Source organism: Colobus angolensis, unplaced genomic scaffold (assembly GCF_000951035.1).
Source record: "Colobus angolensis palliatus isolate OR3802 unplaced genomic scaffold, Cang.pa_1.0 Scaffold131, whole genome shotgun sequence".
NCBI classification, from domain to species: domain Eukaryota; kingdom Metazoa; phylum Chordata; class Mammalia; order Primates; family Cercopithecidae; genus Colobus; species Colobus angolensis.
The window spans coordinates 1,939,522-1,958,894 of record NW_012114364.1 but is presented as its reverse complement, the minus strand read 5'-3'; the positions used below and the strand labels follow the sequence as shown (position 1 = coordinate 1,958,894).

At 39.3% G+C, this 19,373-nt stretch overlaps 1 protein-coding gene across 3 annotated transcripts in view; it reads right to left on the bottom strand.

Annotated features, from left to right (window-relative positions):
- The window catches only part of TMTC1 (transmembrane and tetratricopeptide repeat containing 1), a 301,112-nt gene that overhangs the window by 128,123 nt on the left and 153,616 nt on the right, over positions 1 to 19,373 (bottom strand). For all 3 annotated transcript variants that reach the window (XM_011934100.1, XM_011934099.1, XM_011934097.1), the window contains one exon: positions 15,205 to 15,394. In XM_011934100.1, the coding sequence (XP_011789490.1) occupies positions 15,205 to 15,394 (190 nt within the window). The remainder of the gene's footprint in view (positions 1 to 15,204; positions 15,395 to 19,373) is intronic.

Here is a 19,373-nt window from a genome sequence, read left to right as displayed (position 1 = left end):
CAATTGAAAGCAGATGGGATACAAAAATGAGAGCAAGTCTGAGAAGAAGTTCTGTTAAAAGTGTAGCCATTTTTTAGCAGTCACACACTGGCTTCTCAGGAAGCTCCAGGAAGTCCTTTCTCTGTCCTCCAGCTCTCCTGTTAAGAACCTTCCATGAAAGGTTCCCGCTGAGGTGAATGTAACAACGTCCTGAGGCAGCCACATCTCACTTTCTACTTAGATAAGGTCAACAAAACTCCATCAAGTGCCTTCTTTTAAATCATGTTAAGCAGGTGAAGACGTAAGTTTTTAACTTATTTCAGTTAAAAGAAAAAACACATGTGGAGAGATATATATGGTGCTACTTTGGTCTTGCTTTGGAAGCTGCCACTTATTAATAATATACCAATGAAGGAGCTCTTCTAGGTGAAACTTGCCTCCCCAAACTGTAACATTTCATGAATGGCCTTGCAGGGTTCCTCATCCATCAAGATTCCCAGCAGTCACAGACACTGTTGTATCAAACATCTATATACACATTTCTAATTTCTACTTACAGCCTCCATAGAATGAAAAATATAATTGCTTTCAAGGTCTTACGTTACTGTTGCCTTGTTGGAAACTATAACTTTAAAAGGAAAAGGAATGCTTTTTCAGGTGGTATTGCTAAAACGGTGATAATATGAAAATGTTTTTGTTGATGCTGGGGTGGTGGTTGTTTTTAGAGGTACAAAGAAGGCAAACAAGGAAATGTTTAAACATTGCCCAAAAATGAACTCTCAAGGTCCAGTGACCCAGGCACCTTTGCATATCAAAGTCGATACTTCCCAAAGTACGTTGCAAGAAAACTTACCCACAAGAAGTTTTCCAAATTCAAATAAGTTTGAGGAATGCCATTCATGATACACCCCTTTTGGAAACTCACAAGGCTTAGAGCAACATAAAAGCTTTGTGAAGCTCCCCAGTAAAGGAATATGCTTAACTTTTTGAAACCTAGTGCTTGTGAAATGCAGAACTGCAGAATCTTTATGTAGAATTACCTTACTTAATGGTCTGTATGATGCTGTGACATATTTTGAGAAATACTGGTACAAACTTCTCTAGCAGAATGAAGTTAAGAAAGGTTTTCACTTTAGGAGTTTCTATAACCTACCCCCCAAAAATCAACGCACTGTCTGGCAAACACAATTTCACTGATCTCAACTATAGCCATTACACTACAGTTGAAATGCATTTTCTGGGGCCAGGCGTGGTGGCTCACACCTATAATCCCAGTTCTTTGGGAGGCTGAGGCAGGTGGATCACCTGAGGTCAGGAGTTCAAGACCAGCCTGACCAACATGGTGAAACCCCATCTCTACTAAAAATAGAAAAATTAGCTGGGCATGGTGGCAGGCACCTGTTATCCCAGCTACTTGGGAGACTGAGGCAGGAGAATCACTTGAACCCGGGAGACAGAGGTTGCAGTGAGCCAAGATCGCACCACTAAACTCCAACCTGGGCAACAAGAGCGAAACTTGGTCTCAAAAACAAAACAAACAAACAAATAAACAAAAACATTTTCTACTGCTCAGTCCTTTGTAGAGATGAAGAATAGCTGATGGTCATTTTCCACGCTAAAAATCACTATACATTTAGAGAACTTTGTTAAGCCATCTGTCTGCATAGTCTTGACTCTAGCTGAGATAAATCCTGAGCACAGGAAGCTTTCTTGGCATTGTTAAACTATATCAGTGTTTATAAGGATAATATTCTCATGGGTGAGGTGGATGCAATGCAAGTGGAGAAAACCAAGCTCTTCAAGGCAGCCCAGGTCGTCTTATATCTTTATTCTCTATACTCTTAATATTGTTTGAACCAATGAGTGCTCAATTAAATCTCTAATGTTTTATCTTACTGTTTACCACTATGTTTTTCCTCTCCAAATGCACTGTCCTTTACTTACATATTCCCTACATATTTCTTCTGCTTGTTTCAAAAAACTCTGTCAGTTTTTAAGATCATTTTCCATTTCCATCACACCACGGGGTATGTGGCGGCTCACTCCAGTTAGTCATGCAATTAATCATGCCTCTGCCTACAAGAGACACAAAGTACCAGGAGCAGGCAGATGACGAAGGGAGCCATCAGACACTTCCACTCCAATTCACGTGCTTTGTCAAAGCACTCTTGAAAATTTTCCCATCCTCATCGTGGTTCTCTTGGAAAAACCCGGTCACTGATTATTCATTCATTCAACAGATATGTTTCATTGCCATCTAAAAAGATAGTCTCTTTGGGCACTGTACTTACTTAGAGGCAAACACTTAAAGAATTTAGCAATCAATCACTCCCATCTCTTTTGTATTTTCCAGGTACTAGTCTAGGCTCTTGGGAAAACATCAGTAAACAAAACAGATGAGAGTGAGAGAGAGAGAGAGAAAATCCTGCCTTTCCAGAGAGGAAAAGAGAGAAAGAGACCACGAGAGAGTGAGTCAGCGAGCCTGGTAAGGGGTATCTGTTATATACAGATTGTGGGCAAGAAACGGAGTGCAATTCTAAACACAATGGTAGGCTGCACTGAGAAGGTGGCAATCAAGCAAGTCTTGGAGAAGATGAAGGAGTCAGCCACAACACTCATTTCACAGTAGAAAATGAGTTAGGAAGTAGCAAGGGAGATAATGGAGTGGGCGCTGGATGGGACCAGCACATGTAGAACCTGTCAGGCCATTATAAAGGTGTTGACTATTATTACTGTCAGAGAAATAAGGAGCCACCAGAAGATTTTAAACACAAGAAGGGCATGATCTGACTTACATTTTAAAGTAATCACCCTGGCCACTGCATTGAGGAATAGACTGGACCTTGGTGCAAGGGTAGAAGCAGGAAAAATGGTTAGAAAGCTATGGCAATAATCCAAATGAGAGATGACAGTGGCTTGGACAGGGTAAAAAGCAGTGAAGGTGTTGAGAAGCCGTCAGTGTCTAGACGCATTTTGAAAATATGGTTGACAGAATTTTCTTGATAGATGAAATATGAAATTCTAGACAGAGAAAGAGAAAAAAGGAAGCCCCCAAAATTTTGGCTGAGGTAACTAGCAGAATGCACTGAGATGAAAAATGCTATTGAGGCAACACACTGAATGGATAAAGTCAGAAGTTAATTTCAGAATGTTGAATTTGAGACAATAGTGTGGAGATGCATGTATATAGATGACACTTTCCTTCTTGAACAACCCTAGGTCCTACATATATTATTTCACTTATTTTTATTATATTACAGGTGAAAAATAATGTTTAATACTCATCAACGTTTTTGCTATGTAATAATGTAGACATACACACATTAAAGCTCATATTACAAACTTGTTTTCTTTCTAATACTCTATGCTTCCTCCTTAGGCAATGCACATGTACAAATAAGGAATTTTAGACTTTTTTTTTTTTTGATGGAGGGATGATTCTTCCCAGGGTTGTATTTATCAGCCTTGCACTCCCTTTATAGGCTCCTCGGGCAGTGCACTTACAGCTAATTTTAACCTAAAGAATCTGACAATCAATTGCTACAGTCTCCTCTGTGTTTTCCAACTCAATAAACACTTTCCAGTAGGCTTTTTGTCTAAAGGGACTTGTTTTAGCTGCTTTTATCTCTGGGACTCCTAATTGCATATTTCAGGGTTTTCTCAGAACAAGATGGAAAAACGTGTGCTCCTTTAAATAGAAATGTCATGTTCTGGATGGAAATGGAAAGGACAGAATGCTTCTAGATGTTACAAAAATATCTTCTGACCTTTGTAACCGTTTAAAAACAATCAGAAGCATTGTCTGCTAAGTGTTAATGAGCTGTTCTTATGAAAATGTGAATCATTATGAGAAATAACAAGTATAAAAATTAAGATTCCTTCTCAAAAGGTGGCATTTGCTCTGAGTAAAGGCAAATAATAATATAGACTATGAAATCTCACTGAGAATCACAAAGCATCCAAATCAGGGAAAATAAACTAAAGGTGTTAGTGATGTCTGATAGCTTCTTCTTCCATTATACATATATCTAAGACTCACTAATAAACTCAGTGAGTCTTCCAATTGAGGGGTAAATAAAAAAGGGGTAGGTAAGTCATTTTCTTATTAAATATGTAAAAATGTAATTGCCCTGTGAAGGCAAAGGAAAAGACAAATGATTTAGTGATGTGTAAAACTTTTGCCTGGCCTAGATCAAAAGCCAAGCAGAGTACTCCAGGTACAACTGAATGGTATATTACACATGACATGAAGAAAGAGTATTTGTAAAAGTTTCAGCTCCAAAACAAGGAGAATACTTTTACAGATGCCATATTAATAATTGACAAAAAGGCAGGTCTTGGTAAGACTGCTCAAGGGCCACTGATTTTCAGGTAGCTGCTGAACAAAGGGTTGCATTTCTAGTGTCTACTTTGTTCTAATCCCTGATACTGAGGGGAATGGAGAAATCCAGCAATGGTAGCATAATGTTTTACGAACAGCAACAACAAAAATTATTTTTTTCTTAAATCCTGCTTATTTTTGCAAAATTTTTAAATACCACTAAAGACATCCATAATCTTTCTAAAGTCTGGAGCTTTAGGTGATAGTTGCAATAGCCATTTGTAAATAAGTCACTAAATTTCCCATTCTTCCTTCCCCTTGATAAATGTTCAGTTTTAACAGAGTGATTTTATGTTTTATTCTGCCCTTCTGTTACATTTGAACATACTAACTTCCCAAACTATGCTTCTGCACTTAAAATCTGCATTTAAAAACGTGTTACTACTATTACCTCTTATGTCAGGAAGTTAAAGAAGCTCCCTGTCACTCAAAGTAGAGGATGAAGGGAGGTGGGGAGGAGAGCATTAACTTTTATAAGCAACAGTAATATCAAACATAGTTTCTGGTCATGGAAGCATGGCTGGACTTTGATATATATCGACTCAAGAAAAGGCAGTCAACTGGAGTTCTTTTTATAAAGGCTGATATTTCTACAAAATGGAGACAGGATCCCTCATCGTACTCCTGGGTTTAAGCTGTGACAATTTCACGATGCTGGAACAACACAGGGCTCCTCATGTGCTGGCCTCCATACTGAGTGTTTCATGTGGCTTGCCCTGGTCCAACCACAGTTGGTGCAGGGAGGATCAGAGAGGAGGCTCACACAGCTGTGCGGTGGCAGAGTCTGGCCTCAGACTCAGGTCAGCGCTGATCACTCCCCTCCACAACCTCCCTTCCTCCCAGCCTCGGGACTATCATTCTGGAATCTGGGCAGTACAACTCAACATGAATGCAGGGGCTGCCCCCAACACAGAGGGGACTGACTTCCACTTGAGGTTGGTAGTAAATTTGAAGTGAACTAAACGAATTATTGAATTTAATGTGAGACTACCAAATGAAATCAAATGACAATCATAAGTCTGATACAGTATGTATCACATATGGCAAAGCAATGACAGAAAAGTATGTGGGAAGGTCAGTACAATGGATATTTGAATATGTTCCATTTTAAAATGAGGTACAGATCCAACTTCTCTATTTTCTAACACTGCATCAAATGAAGTGGTGAGCTCATTTTCAAACTCTCATCAGAAAGATGATATGGAGGAAAATCTCAGCTTTGGAGCATGGCCGATGGGCCTGAGTTGTCTAAAACTACTGAGCTGGAAAACTGCGACCCACAGGGCAGAACATTATCAGCACAGGAAAAAAGTGGTAGGTGGAGAACCCAGCTGAGAGGAGGAAGAAGAGGCTGCATCAACTGGGCTGGTCAAGTCTCAACAGAACAGCATCTCATACAATGGCTACTCTCATGGCACTAGTGGTCGGGGTGAGAAGGACCATGGCAAGGCATCATCAGGGTCCATTTATCGAATACTGCAGTGGTCTCAAAGCAGAACAAGCTGGATGGGTTGTAAATGGGCTAGAAAGATTGGACGTATAAGAGCATGAAGAGGATTTTCATGAACTGAGGTTACAAAAAGAATAGAGAATGTGCTGTTTGCAGAGAATGGGAACTGAAAAGAGGAACGTAGGCCTGAGGAAAAAAGAAAAATCCGTGTTGGCATAAAGCCATTCACTATTAAATGCAATCTTCATTCCCCAAGTTCAATTTTATTTTACCATTCAGTTATTAAAACATGATGCTTATTTTACCAGGTTTAATAACTGCTATTCTGGAATTTAGTGATCCTTGTGCCATAATACCATAACCTATTATTTGGCTGAGCTAAATGCAAAATAATTTCCAGCAATCAGCAAGTGTGTTCAGTTCAACCATATGGATCTATGGTAGTACAATGTTGTACCCCAGGGATTGAAAAATGTATGTGACAATGATGAAACTGAATAGCTGTGAAAGACTGCATGGGCAGCAAAGCTCTAAATATTTACTACCTTGTTCTTTCTTTTAAAAAAGTTTGCCATTTCTTGGTCTATCCTATTGTATTGTGTTTATTCCCATAAGCTGCTCCAAGTCCCTTTTGGAATGAGGTGAGGATGCCAAGAAGCAAATAATCACTTTCCAATAGTGGTTCTCGTTTTGATCTTACCTTTTTGTTGAGATGTGTGGGAATTTTATTTAAAGAGAGATCACAGGCTGACATCTCTGCTTATCAGCTCTGTGTGGTGTTGTGGTGAGTAGGTTGATGGGGGCTGTGACATGGACCAGCATGGAGGTAAATCCAGAGCGAGGCTGAGAACAGGCATGAAGGGAGATCCCTGAGATGACGACGAAGGCCCTCCCTGAGTGCGGAGCGGCATTAGCCCTACCCCACCCCCACCCTCCATTTCCACCAAGTTGTTGCTAGTAGTCACCTCTACCAGTCTGGCTGCAAATTTTTCCCCACATGGACATGAAAATTTGGCTTGTTTCCCAGGGCTCAGTGCTGCAGCCTGTGATTTGTGTTGGTTGCAAAACTACCACCCTACTAAAAATTTAAAAAACAAATAAAAACCAAACGCATACCTATGAGGTGAGGGGAGGGGAGAGACAGGACTTCCACCGCCCAATGTTCATTCTCAAAAGACATCTCATGATTGAGGCTATTACTAAGAAAGTCAGGTATCAGTAGCCCCCTTCTTTTTCTCTCATGTTTTCCTTTTACAAGTAGCCTACAAGATTACGAAAGGTATAAAAATACCTTAAAATCTCCAGACACTCTGTGAGAATGTAATAAAGAACCAATACCAAAGAAATTACTCTTAAATATAATTTAATGGTGTTTCCTCTGTAATGCAGGGAAACCACATTAGAGAACACGGGAAACTGGGAACTATAAAGAATAGGACTGACTAATGGTATTAACTCCTCTAAATAATCCAAATTAGACAGGCTACTTTCCTGATATATGTCACTTTTTATTGCAAGTCAACAGTCTGACATAAAATCTGTAAGAGTCATAAAGAAAAACCCAAGTGCATTTTCAGCCATGGTTCTCCTGGGGCATACACACTCCCTATTCATAGAAAATAATGGAATATTCAGCCTTTGTGGCTTAAATATCCTTTATCTCTTACCATACATACATTCCTACAGAGTGATTACCCTCATCACGAAGGGTCAGAGCAAATTAGTTCACTTTAAAATTCATTGTTAAAAACAACTCAAGCCAATAAGAAATTTCTAGATTATTCTCTACATTATGTAATATAAGTTCAAATGACTTTCTAGAGAATGAATGGTGTGTGAATAGAAGGAGGAGATGAAGGAGAGACACAGAATGAGATAAACTCTACTCTTAAATTCTCAAAGATGCAACTGAGCTCTTCCGTGATAAATAATAAACTACTCCATGAGGTCTTAAATTTCATATGCCCTGAAAACAGGACAAACTAGAAACAATCTCTAAATTCATTGTGTGGTTATTTCTAGAGAAAGGAACATTTAGATTCTGTATTCTGCCTCTCCCACTCAATTCTGGACAAGATCTTGTCAAAAGTAAAACATCTACTCTTTGAGTTGCTTACCCATAGAAACAGTTCAACTAGATATGGAAATGGCCTGGAACAGTCTGCAGTGTGTAACGGTGTCTAACATAACTTACCTCTGAAAAAGAAAGAGTTTGTTTTTGTTTTCCATAATTATAAAAATGTAGAGGAACAGGTATTCAACGGAGGCCTATGAAAAGCAGGTTGTGGGGGCTGGTTTTGGTAGATGACACATCTGCTGTTTTACATGACTTAATTTGTCTTATATGACTTAATTTGCAGTTTTATAAAGTTAATTATTGAAATGTTAATAAAATGCAAATAAGTAAAATACAAATGTATTAGGAAAGAGTATGCTCCCACCTCCACCTATCAGGTGTCCTGGTTGATGATAAAATAGGAAGCAAGAAGAAGGTTTTTGATAAATTGGAGAAGAAACAAAGATTATAAGCATATATATTGCCTAAAATGATGCAACAAAAGCTGGTTACTATTAGTAAAAGAGGATGGGTGCTGTGGCTCACACCTGTAATCCCAACACTTTGAGAGGCTGAGGCAGGTGGGTCACAAGGTCAGGAGTCTGAGACAAGCCTGGCCAACTTGGCGAAACCCTGTCTCTACTGAAAATACAAAAATTAGCCATGTGCACTGGCGGTTGCCTGTAATTCCATCTACTCGGGAGGCTGAGGCAGGAGAATTGCTTGAACCCGGGAGATGCAGGTTGCAGGGAGCCGAGATCGTGCCACTGCACTCTAGCCTGAGTGACAGAGCAAGACTCTGGCTCAAAAAATAAATAAATAAAATAAAATAAAAGCAAGATATGCATGTCTTACAAATCTCTAGTGACTCTAAGGCTGTTCTTTTCCTTCAGTCCCCACCTCCTATGCTCCACAGACACACACAAAAGCAGCTAAAGGACCTGAATTCTCTGTCTTTTTTTTTTTTTTTTTTTTGAGACGGAGTCTCTGTTGCCCTGGCTGGAGTGCAGTGACACAATCTCGGCTCACTGCAACTTCTACCTTCCAGGTTCAAGTGATTCTCGTGCCTCAGCCTTCTCAGCAGCTGGGATTACAGGCACCCACAATCATGCCCAGCTATTTTTTATACTTTTAGTAAAGATAGGGTTTCACCATGTTGTTGCCCAGGCTGGTCTCAAACTCCTGACCTCAGGTGATCCACCCGCCTTGGCCTCCCAAAGTGCTGGGATTACAAGCGTGAGCCACTGTGCCCGGCAAGGACCTGAATTCCTTCCACTAGTCTTATTTCCTCCCCTGGCCTGGGCCCACCAAGAAGAAAACTAAACAAAACAGAGCGAGAAGCCAAGTGGAAGAAGTATGGCAAGGGAAAGGAAAGTAGGCGAAGGCTTAAAAAGATAGAAGTTTGATATTGTTTGGGTGCATGGTATCATACACTGTATCGCACACACTCCTTAATCACGCTGATATCAACTCATATGGCTGTACCCTGCCCACTTGGCTCCAGTCATCTCAGCCTCCTTACTGTCTGTGATGGGTCCAGTACTTTCCTGCCTCAGGGCCTCAGCACTGGCTTTCCCTGCTCTTGGAATGCTCTTCCCCAAACAGCCACATGACTCACCCTTTCACTTCCTTTATATCTCTGCTTCAGTGTCACCTTATCTGTGAGGTGATGTGAGACCTCTTCACATCACCTAATATTTGACATATCAAGACATATTTTAAGTGTTTAAGTGTAAGCTCCATGCAGGTGGGACTTTCATTTTGTTCACTGTGCTAATCACAGCAACCAAAAGACACTCAGTCAATATTAAGACAAGGACAGAGGAAAAAGTAGTGATGTTACAAAGAACATATTCTCCTTTCAATATAAGCCAAGGTTGTTTTTTATGATTGAGAATCAATCAAAGGTGAAAATAAAAGAAAGATTTTCCATGACTCTCTGGACTCACTGCACATGCTTGCTTATCCGGTATTTTTTTCTTGGTAATATATAGTTTCACTATCTCAAGATTTATGGATATAATCAGGGATTATAAAATAATTTCAGCTCAATACTTGCTGATTCAGTACACAACTCATTTAGAAATAATTCAGGTGGATCGACCTGTGTTTATTCTGCTGACATTATTATAAACATTTCATCTATTGTTTCTTTTTAACACAGAACAATGTCCATAAAGCATGACACCTATGTTCATAAAAGTTTAATCCTCCTGGTTTACTGCCTCAGAGTCAAAGCCCTTACCATCATGTCCTTAGTCATTCATCATCACACACACACAAAACAGGATTATTCCCACTTCGAGAGGTTACTAACTAGTTGGAGAACCTGACTCTAAGGCTTGATTCCTATCTCCCTTCTGGTGTGGAAGCAGATCAAGAAAAGCGAAACCAGGCCACAAAAACATGAGCAAAGCTCTGTCTCCAAGCTCTGAAAGAAGAACATGTGGAGAGTGTAAGTGGACAAGAATTGTCAGAGGCTCTAGTTAATTGATTGCAAGAATTTTCAAGATGAAAGCCACCACAGAAGAGCTCAATCTTAACTATCCCCACAGCTGGAATGCTCTGCTAATTTTTTAGGATGCATTAAAGTGATTATGAAACAAACTCCCTGAAAGAAAAGGATTAACAGCCTTTCACAGAGGAAGTTTCCATTCATTCATCATGTTATCAATGACACTCTGGGGAGGGCCAAGACTTGCCTGTGTGCGAGGCCTACTGCCATCATGAGAGGTTATGCTTAACACACTTGACCGAGATGACAGTCTGTGGGGAATCCCCAGTCCCCTTAATTAGCTGGGAAAAAGTCAAGAAAAACCCTTTCCGACATACCCATTCAGGCTCCACTATATGTGCTCCTGCAGATCAGTTACAATACAGCAGGCACGCCAAACCATGAGCTTTGAACGGACCCCTCCTCTTGCTCAAGGGATTTCCAGAGTTACCTGAAAATCTAGTTCAGGCCATGATGAAAGAGCGGGTTGGACATACCTCATTATACCCCACCAGCACTAACATCAACACAGACTTCACAAGAAACATTTACAGTCTATTCTCTCTAAGCCTGCTACTTGGAGGCTTCATCTGCATAGTAAAAACAAGGTCTCTACAACCCTCTATTGTAACCCAGGCATTCCTTTCTTTTTACATTTTATTATTATTATTATTATTATTTTGAGACAGACTTTGCTCTGTCACCCAGGCTGGAGTGCAGTGGTGCGATCTTGGCTCACTGCAACCTCCACCTCCTGGGTTTAAGAGATTCTTCCACCTTAGCCTGACAAGTAGCTAGAACTACAGGCGCATACCACCACGCCCGGTTAATTTTTGTGTTTTTAGTAGAGATGGGGTTTCGCCAGGTTGACCAGGCTGATCTTGAACACCTGGCCTCAAGTTTTCTGCTCGCCTCGGCCTCCCAAAGTGCTGGGGTTACAGGCATCAGGGACCGTGCCTGGCCTCAGGCATTCCTTTCTATTGATAATAACTCTTTCAACAAATTGCCAATCAGAAAATTTTTAAAGTTACCTATGACCTGGACGTGCCTCCACCCTTCAAGTTGTTCTGCCCTTCCATATCGAGCCAATGTATGTTTTACACAAATGATTGATGTCTCAGGTCTCCCTAAAATGTACAAAAGCAAGCTGTACCCCTATCACATAGGGCACTTGTAGTCAGGACCTCCTGAGGCTTTGTCACAGGTGTGTCCTTCACCTTGGCAAAATAAACTTTCTAAATTGGCTGAGGCCAGTCTCAGACATTTTGGGTTCACACTCCTTTTCTATGCTATACCCAGAATAGGCAAATTAATAGAGACAGAAAGCAAATTAAAGGTTATCAGGGGATAAAGGAGGGGAAAGCTGAGAGTGATTACTTAATAAGTATGCGGTTGTTTTATGGGGTAATGAAAAAGCTTTGAAACTAGAAAGTGCTGGCAGTTGTATAACACTGTAAATACACTAAGTGCCACTAAATTGTACTCTTTAAAATAGTTAATTGTATGTTATATAACTTTCACTTCAATTTTAAAAAGGTGTTTTAATCATGCAAATTTTTTTCATTCAATTTTCAGGACTGTCCTTACATTTTATGTTTAAATTTCAGTTCTGTATTCATTCCAGACTTTTACCTATTTGCAATATTTCATCATTTTTTATACTTTATTGAGGTAAAGTTACCATACAACAAATTCAACCATTTTAAGTATACATTTTGGTGAGTTTCACTACCACAGTTATATTTTAAAAAGCATAAAACACCTCAAAATGTTATTTCAAGTTATAGTCAACCTCCAACCCCATGTTTTCTGTCATTACGCCTTTTTTAGAATTTCACATGAATGGAATCATATAGGGTATTTAGTTTGTTTTTATGCTGCTATGAAGAAATACCCAAGACTAGGTAACTTATAAAGAAAACAGGTTTAATTGACTCACAGTTCTGCATGGCTGGGGAGGTCTCAGGAAATTTATAATCCTAGTGGAAGGTGAAGAGGAAGCAGGGACCTTGGACAGCAGGAGACAGAATGAGTGCTGAGCAAAGGGAGAAAAACCCCTTATAAAACCACCAGATCTCATGAGAACTCTCTCACTATCACAAGAACAGCATGTGGGTAACTGCCCCCATGAGTCAATTATCTCTCATGGGGTCCCTCCCATGACATGTGGAGATTATGGGAACTATAATTCAAGATGAGATTTGGGTGGGGACACAGCCAAACCATATCATATAGCATACACTCTTCTATGTCTGATTTCTTTCACTTAGCACCATGTTCATCCATGTCCATCCACATTGTTTTATCTATTCGTAGTTTGTTCCTTAAAATTTCTGAATAATTGATGACACTGAGTTTGTCCAATTGCATGTTAGGTCATTAGATTTTTCCCAATTTGTCTGCTATTATAAATAAAGCTGTATGAATATTCACAGACAAGATATTCATGTGGACATGTTTTCATTTCTTTTCAGTAGGTGGAGATGGATAGAGCTGTTTAATTTTATGTTTAACTTTTTAAGAAACTTCCAAATTTTTCCAAAGTGTCTGTATCATTTTTTATTCCCATCAGTAATGGATGAGGATTCCAGTTGCTCCACATTGGCCAATACTCAGTGTTGGGAATCTTTCCAGTGATAGTCATTATAGTGAGAATATAATGGTATCTCTTTGTGGATTTAATTTGCAGTTCCCAAATGACTAATGATGCTGAGCATCTTTTCACGTATTTGTTAAAAAATTTTGCATATCTTCTTCTGTGAAGTGTCCACTTGAATCTTTTCTCCATTTTAGTTTTTGTCTTCTTATTATTGCGTTTTAAGAGCACTTTAAATATTCCAGATACAAGGCCTTTGTAGATTTATGTTTTACAAATATTTTCTCCCAATTTGTGACTTGCCTCTTCATTTAATTCACATTATCTTTTGATGAAAAGAATATTTAATTTTGATGATATCCAATTTATCAACTTTTTCTTTTACAGTTTTCACATTAAATGTTCTAAGAAATATTTGCTTAAGTCAAATGCACAAAGATTTTCTCCTTTTCTTCTAGAAATTTTGGTGTCATTTACTTTTTTGTTTAGGGCTATGATCCACTTAGAATTAATTTCTGTATACTGTATAATGTAAGGATTAGGATTCATAGTTTTTCCTTATAGATATTCAGTTACATTTTTAAAAGACCATTGTTTCTCCATTGAATTACTTTGATAACTATGTCAAAAATCAGTTGATCCCATTAGTGTGGATTTAGCCCTGAATTCTCAATTCTATTCCATTTCCTATTGACATTTTTTTTAAGAAACTGAGTTTGGTCACACACTCCTGTTCCTTCACATATCTAGTAATCTTTGGTTAAACTGGGTGTTGCATGTCATACATTGTAGGGACCCTGGATTCTATTTTGTTCTTCTGAAATTGTTGGTTTTCCCGTTTGAATACATTTGATGAGCTTCCATAGACTCAAACTGGAAAATCTGTTTCTCTGCAGAATGCTGAAATTATTACTCAGTTCTTTTCTTCTTTTGCCTGGATTTCTGGGGGTCTCTCTTGTGCCAACATGGCTTTGTGATCAGTCAATGATTTGGGCAGAGGTTATACATGGATAATTCACGCCAGTGAATTTCCCAATCTCTGCTGCTCAACTCGTGTATGTGCTGAAGAATGCATACAAACTTGCAGCAAATAAGTCTCCCAGAGCTTTTAATTTTGCTTGTGTACATGTCATTTAACAGCCATGAATGCATGGATTCATGTATATTACCTCTGCTCTTCTATATTACTCTTGCTTCCAAAACTTTCCCTTCCATTTTTGCTGCTCTGTTTCTTTCCCAAACCAAATTTTTCCAAAATTGTAAAACTTTCCAAAGTTTACCAGCCAATTCCAACCAGTAAACTTATGGATTTTTACTGCTAGATCTGACAGGATGGAGAGAACTTACCTTCAGGTAGAAGCATCTTATCCAATGGAGTAGCAGTTTTTCATAAGTAAACATTTTCAAGTTTTTTGCTGAAATGGTTTGTCTGTGTCACCACCCAAATCTCATCTTGAATTGTAGTTCCCATAATTCCCACATGTTGTGCGGACCAGGTGGAGATAATTAAACCATGGTGGCAGTTTCCCCCATTCTGCTCTTTGTGATAGTGAGGTAGTTCTCACTAGATATGATGGTTTTATAAGGGACTTTCCCCTTCAGTGGGCACTCATTATTCTCTCTCCTGCCGCCTTGTGAAGAAGGATGTGTTTGCTTCCCCTTCTGCCCTGATTGTAAGTATTCTAAGGCCTCCCCAGCCCTGCATAACTGTGAGCTAACTAAACCTCTTTCCTTTATAAATTATTCAGTCTCAGGTATATCCTTATAGCAGCATGAGCATGAACTAGAATATTTGCCTTTGGTCTTTGGTCATTTTTGAAATAGTTGTATTTAATAATTTTGTAGTTTTATACTTTTGGGGGAGGCAGTGGGAGAAATGACCCAACTACCTCTGGCATTCATTCATGAAAGTAGAGTCTTAACCACATTTTAAGCATTTATAAATAGGTTATTTACCACAATTTCATTTATCATTATATTAAATCAAATAAATTACTTTGAAAATTAGCCAACCACAGCAGTAACTTCTCATTTACAAACATCAAGCTTCAGATCAATACAGGGTTAGTAGAAACAGTCAAAAAATCTATAAGGTGGCCATGGTATATTATTACCAGCTACAAAACATTTAAATACACAAAGAGAGGAGATTCAAGTTACACCCAGACCACCTGCACAAAAAAGAACATTATGGGCATAGAATATCTGTCTTCAAATGCAGAGTTCATTCTATTTTTGAAAAAATTACCTTAAAGGCTGCTAAGCAGTGCAGGCTCAATAAGGCCATCACAACTGCCAGAAGGATGGTGGCTAAGTTCCGCATGTCCCATATGGTCTCCACCAAAGGAATACTGCCGACCTGCCAGTCGTAGCACAGGGTCACAGGTGCAAGCAGAAGCCACACGTTGAATGCTAAGAGGTAGGAATAGGTGAGGAATCTATAAAGAGAAGAAGAATCACTGAAACACTGCTCAAGAACCATGACATTCTGTAAGCATTCAGTCACCATATTTTTATTAAATAGCATTTCTACCCAGTCAATGTTATCTTGGAGGAGAAGACAAGGGAAGATGGAAAGCCATTCACTCATTAATTTATTAAATTGATAGATTTGGGATATTTCTAATAGGTTCTAGCCACTCTGAGGTGCTGACCTTTCAATGGTGAACAAATAGAGATACAGTTTCCATGACATATATTTTAAAATTATCATACAAATAAATATATTACAACCAGAAATAAATGCTATGAAGGAAATGTTTGACAAAAGCACATGACAGAAATGTCACTCTGTTTCAGACATGATTCCTTGGATAAGAGGCATTTGAACTATCCCTTCTTAATAGTGCCCAGAATCCCGCAGTAGATTTGAAAATATTTCATCATTTTTATAATACACTGATCTATATTGAGTTATTTCAAAAAACAAAAATATTTGTGGTATGGAGCTAATATCTCTTACTCACAAACTGAGGGGCCAGGACTTGGTAGGAGGGAAACTGCAGGTGTCCTTGATGACAAGGACAGCCAGGTGGACAGAGGGACAATGGATGGAGGAGGTGTTATGCCTGTTTCCTGGCTGCAACTAGGCACTAAGGTAAAGTGGAAGGCATTCTAGTTGTTCCCCTCATTTTAGGGGTAGAGAAAATTGAATTTATTTAAATTCATTCATTCAATACATTCATTAAGCAGTGTTCTAGACCCTTGAGAACTGCACATAGCAACTTTGTCCAAATCTCTGCATTAGAAGATGATCAAACTCTAGCATTGCCTCAGCATAAGGCTGTGTCCCTGGGATGACCCCAGCCCCTCATTAAAATGCTTACCTGAGAAATACTGTCAGGAGAATTTATTCTTTGCTCTAGTCAACACCTAACAACAGGTCCCCAACATCGTTTTCTTACAGCATTTACAAAAATGTGCTTATGACTGTGAATACTTATCTCTTACAACACAGAAGCATCTCCGTCAAGGGCCCGAGAGCCATTCCTATGAAATGTAATTATCAGGAAGGACAGGCCTCTGTCTCCCAATCTCTGGGAGCACAGAACTTTAACTTTGGTAACTGTCAGCCAGTGGACACAGCTGGCCTCATTGCATCCACAGGGATCAACGCTTTATAAGTCTTCACCTCTCTGACATTACTGAGTCACCCCCACTCCACCCACTCCCTCACCCTCCCTTTGAAAGGCCCAGTCACCTCTGCACAAATCAGCATGAAGCTCTTTTCCTTCCCCTACTGTCAGTAGTGATGGAGTGAAATCTGTGTTCACCACTTCAGCTCATATCTGACTGTGTTTGTCAACTTACTTGGAATTAAACAGAAGAATTAGATGAATTCCTTGTCCTCAAGGAATGTATAATCCAATAGTGAAAATAGGACACACTGAATTAAAAAGGCAGAAGGAAACAGATGAACACCATAAGAGTACAGAGTGTGAAGAGAGGTTCTCCCTCATTTGTCGGGTTTTTTTAGAGGGAATCTTTGATTGGCGAAGACATTAGATGAGATAATTTCCAAGTTACTTTCTAGTACGAAGCATCAGTTGACCCTGAATTCCTGTCAACAAATAGCTACTGGTTTAAAACACCTCAGTTCTCTCCTCCCCTCCCTTCTTATTGTTTGAAGGTCAGTGGTAGAAAGGAAAACCATCCACAGCCATCAGGCTGCAGAGCAGGAGGGAGATTATTTACTGCTCAGACTCTCAAACCCCAACAAAGAGGTTGAAAGAGGCATGGCTATTTCAATCACGTTCAACCCTTTCCCCTCTGTTAATTTTTAACTAAAAGGTAATATACAAATAGAACAGTATACACTGGAAGTTTGATAAAGTTCAGGCTTTGCTATTTAACAGCAACAAAAAAAAATGACAAAAAAAAATGCTGTTTATCTTTTAGGCTTGGACCTGCGAAATTGCTGCCTGAGAATGCCATCTCCACAGAAAAGTGATTGAATCATTTTGGGCTTCTTTTTTCATACAGCTTTCAAGCTGATGTCATCTACCTTTCAGGCCACTAAAGGTTCTCTATGACTTAGCTTTTCAGGTAAGTAGTGAACCATCAAACTTAGAAGAAAAAGTTGAACCATCAAACTTAGAAGAAAAAGTTGGGTAGCTCTGCCTCTCAGTCACATCCCAGCTCTTATTCCCCTTTTTGAGGAAATAATAGATCTAGGCATGATCATCAATGGCAATGATCATCAACGACTGCTTAACTTATTAGGTGAAAAGCCAATGAGGTCCTTTACTTATAATACTTAAATCAGGCTAATTCAGGTGCCTAGAACTGACTAATCAACTTTAACATCACTGAAAGGGAAATGAACAGCCTGATGTCCTCCTTATGGAAATACACACCATGCTTACGAAGTCAAAAGAAGAAACAGAATCAAACCTGAACTAATCAAGTCCTAAATCTAATTATCAGTTTATAGCAAAGACAGGAAACAACAGAACATGCCGCACCACACCACAGGGATGCAGTGTGCAAAATCCAGACTGTGGGAAACAAAGGGCCCAGATTCTTAAACAAGTACATTGTAATCATGGGAAGAGAAGGAGGGAGAGGACATCTGCAAATTAAAAGAAACTTCAGAGACACATCAAGCAAAGTGCAGATTTTGTTTAGATGCTAATCCAAACAAACCTCTATTAAAAATAACCACTTAGGACACCTGAATTAGCCTGATTTAACTATTATAATTTCAGAACAAACTGAAATACTGATTGAATAGAGAGAGAATTGGCTAGGGACAATCACTGCTAAAGTGTGATAATAGTATTGTGGTAATTTTTTTTAAGAGTGCTTGCCTTTTAGAAATATATACTAACATACACACATATGAAATAAAATGATGGCTGCTTTAAAGACATCATTTTGCTTTAAAATAATTGACTAGGAGGAAGGGAAAGTAAGTAGGTAGGATATGGATGAAACAAGATGACCAGGAGTTATCATTATTGAGACTGGAAGATGGCATGCATGTGGGGTACTTTATGCCACTTTCTCTACTTTTTAACTAGGGCAAAAGGCAATAGAATTGCAATGGTAACACTTTCTTATCTTATTTCCACCTATGGCTTGACTATGGAACATCCGGAACTGCTATGCAGAATGTATTATTTAATTTTGAGTTTACGTTTTGGCCTTGCTCTGCAAGTTGACCTCAATTCTTTATGTCTTCTAGATGTGCAATACTGTATTGACAAAAAACAAATATAACAAAATTTTTTTTAAGTTATAATCTCAACATAGTTATTTACATATTACCAAAAGAAAAATGCTTTCACATTGGTTCACATCTGTAATCCCAGCACTTCGGGAGGCCGAGGTGGGCGGATCACAAGGTCAAGAGATCAAGACCATCCTGGCCAATATGGTGAAACCCCTTCTCTACTAAAAATACAAAAATTAGGTGGGTGTGGTGGTGCGCACCTGTATTCCCAGCTATTTGGGAGGAAGAGGCAGGAGAATCACTTGAACCTGGGAGGTGGAGGGTGCAGTGAGCTGGGCATGGTACCTCATGCCTGTAATCTCAGCACCTTGGGAGCCCTAGCTGGGAGGACTGCTTGAGCCCCAGAGTTTGAGATAAGCCTAGGCAACACACCAAGGCCTCATCTCTACAAAAAATTTTTTTAAAGAAAACTTAGCTGGGTGTGGTGGCACACACCTGTAGTCCCAGCTACTCCAGAGGCTGAGAGGAGAGGATGGATCACTTTAGCCAGGGAGGTCAAGGCTGGAGTGAGCAGTGATTGTGCCACTGAATTGCAGCCTGGAGCAACAGAGCAAGATCCTGTTTCAAAATGAAACAAAACGAAATGAGAAAAAAAAAAAAAAAACACAAAAGAACAACAACAACAAACAAAGAAGCCATTTGGAATCACTCCAAAAGCTAATTACACTGGAGGTAGGGGGTGG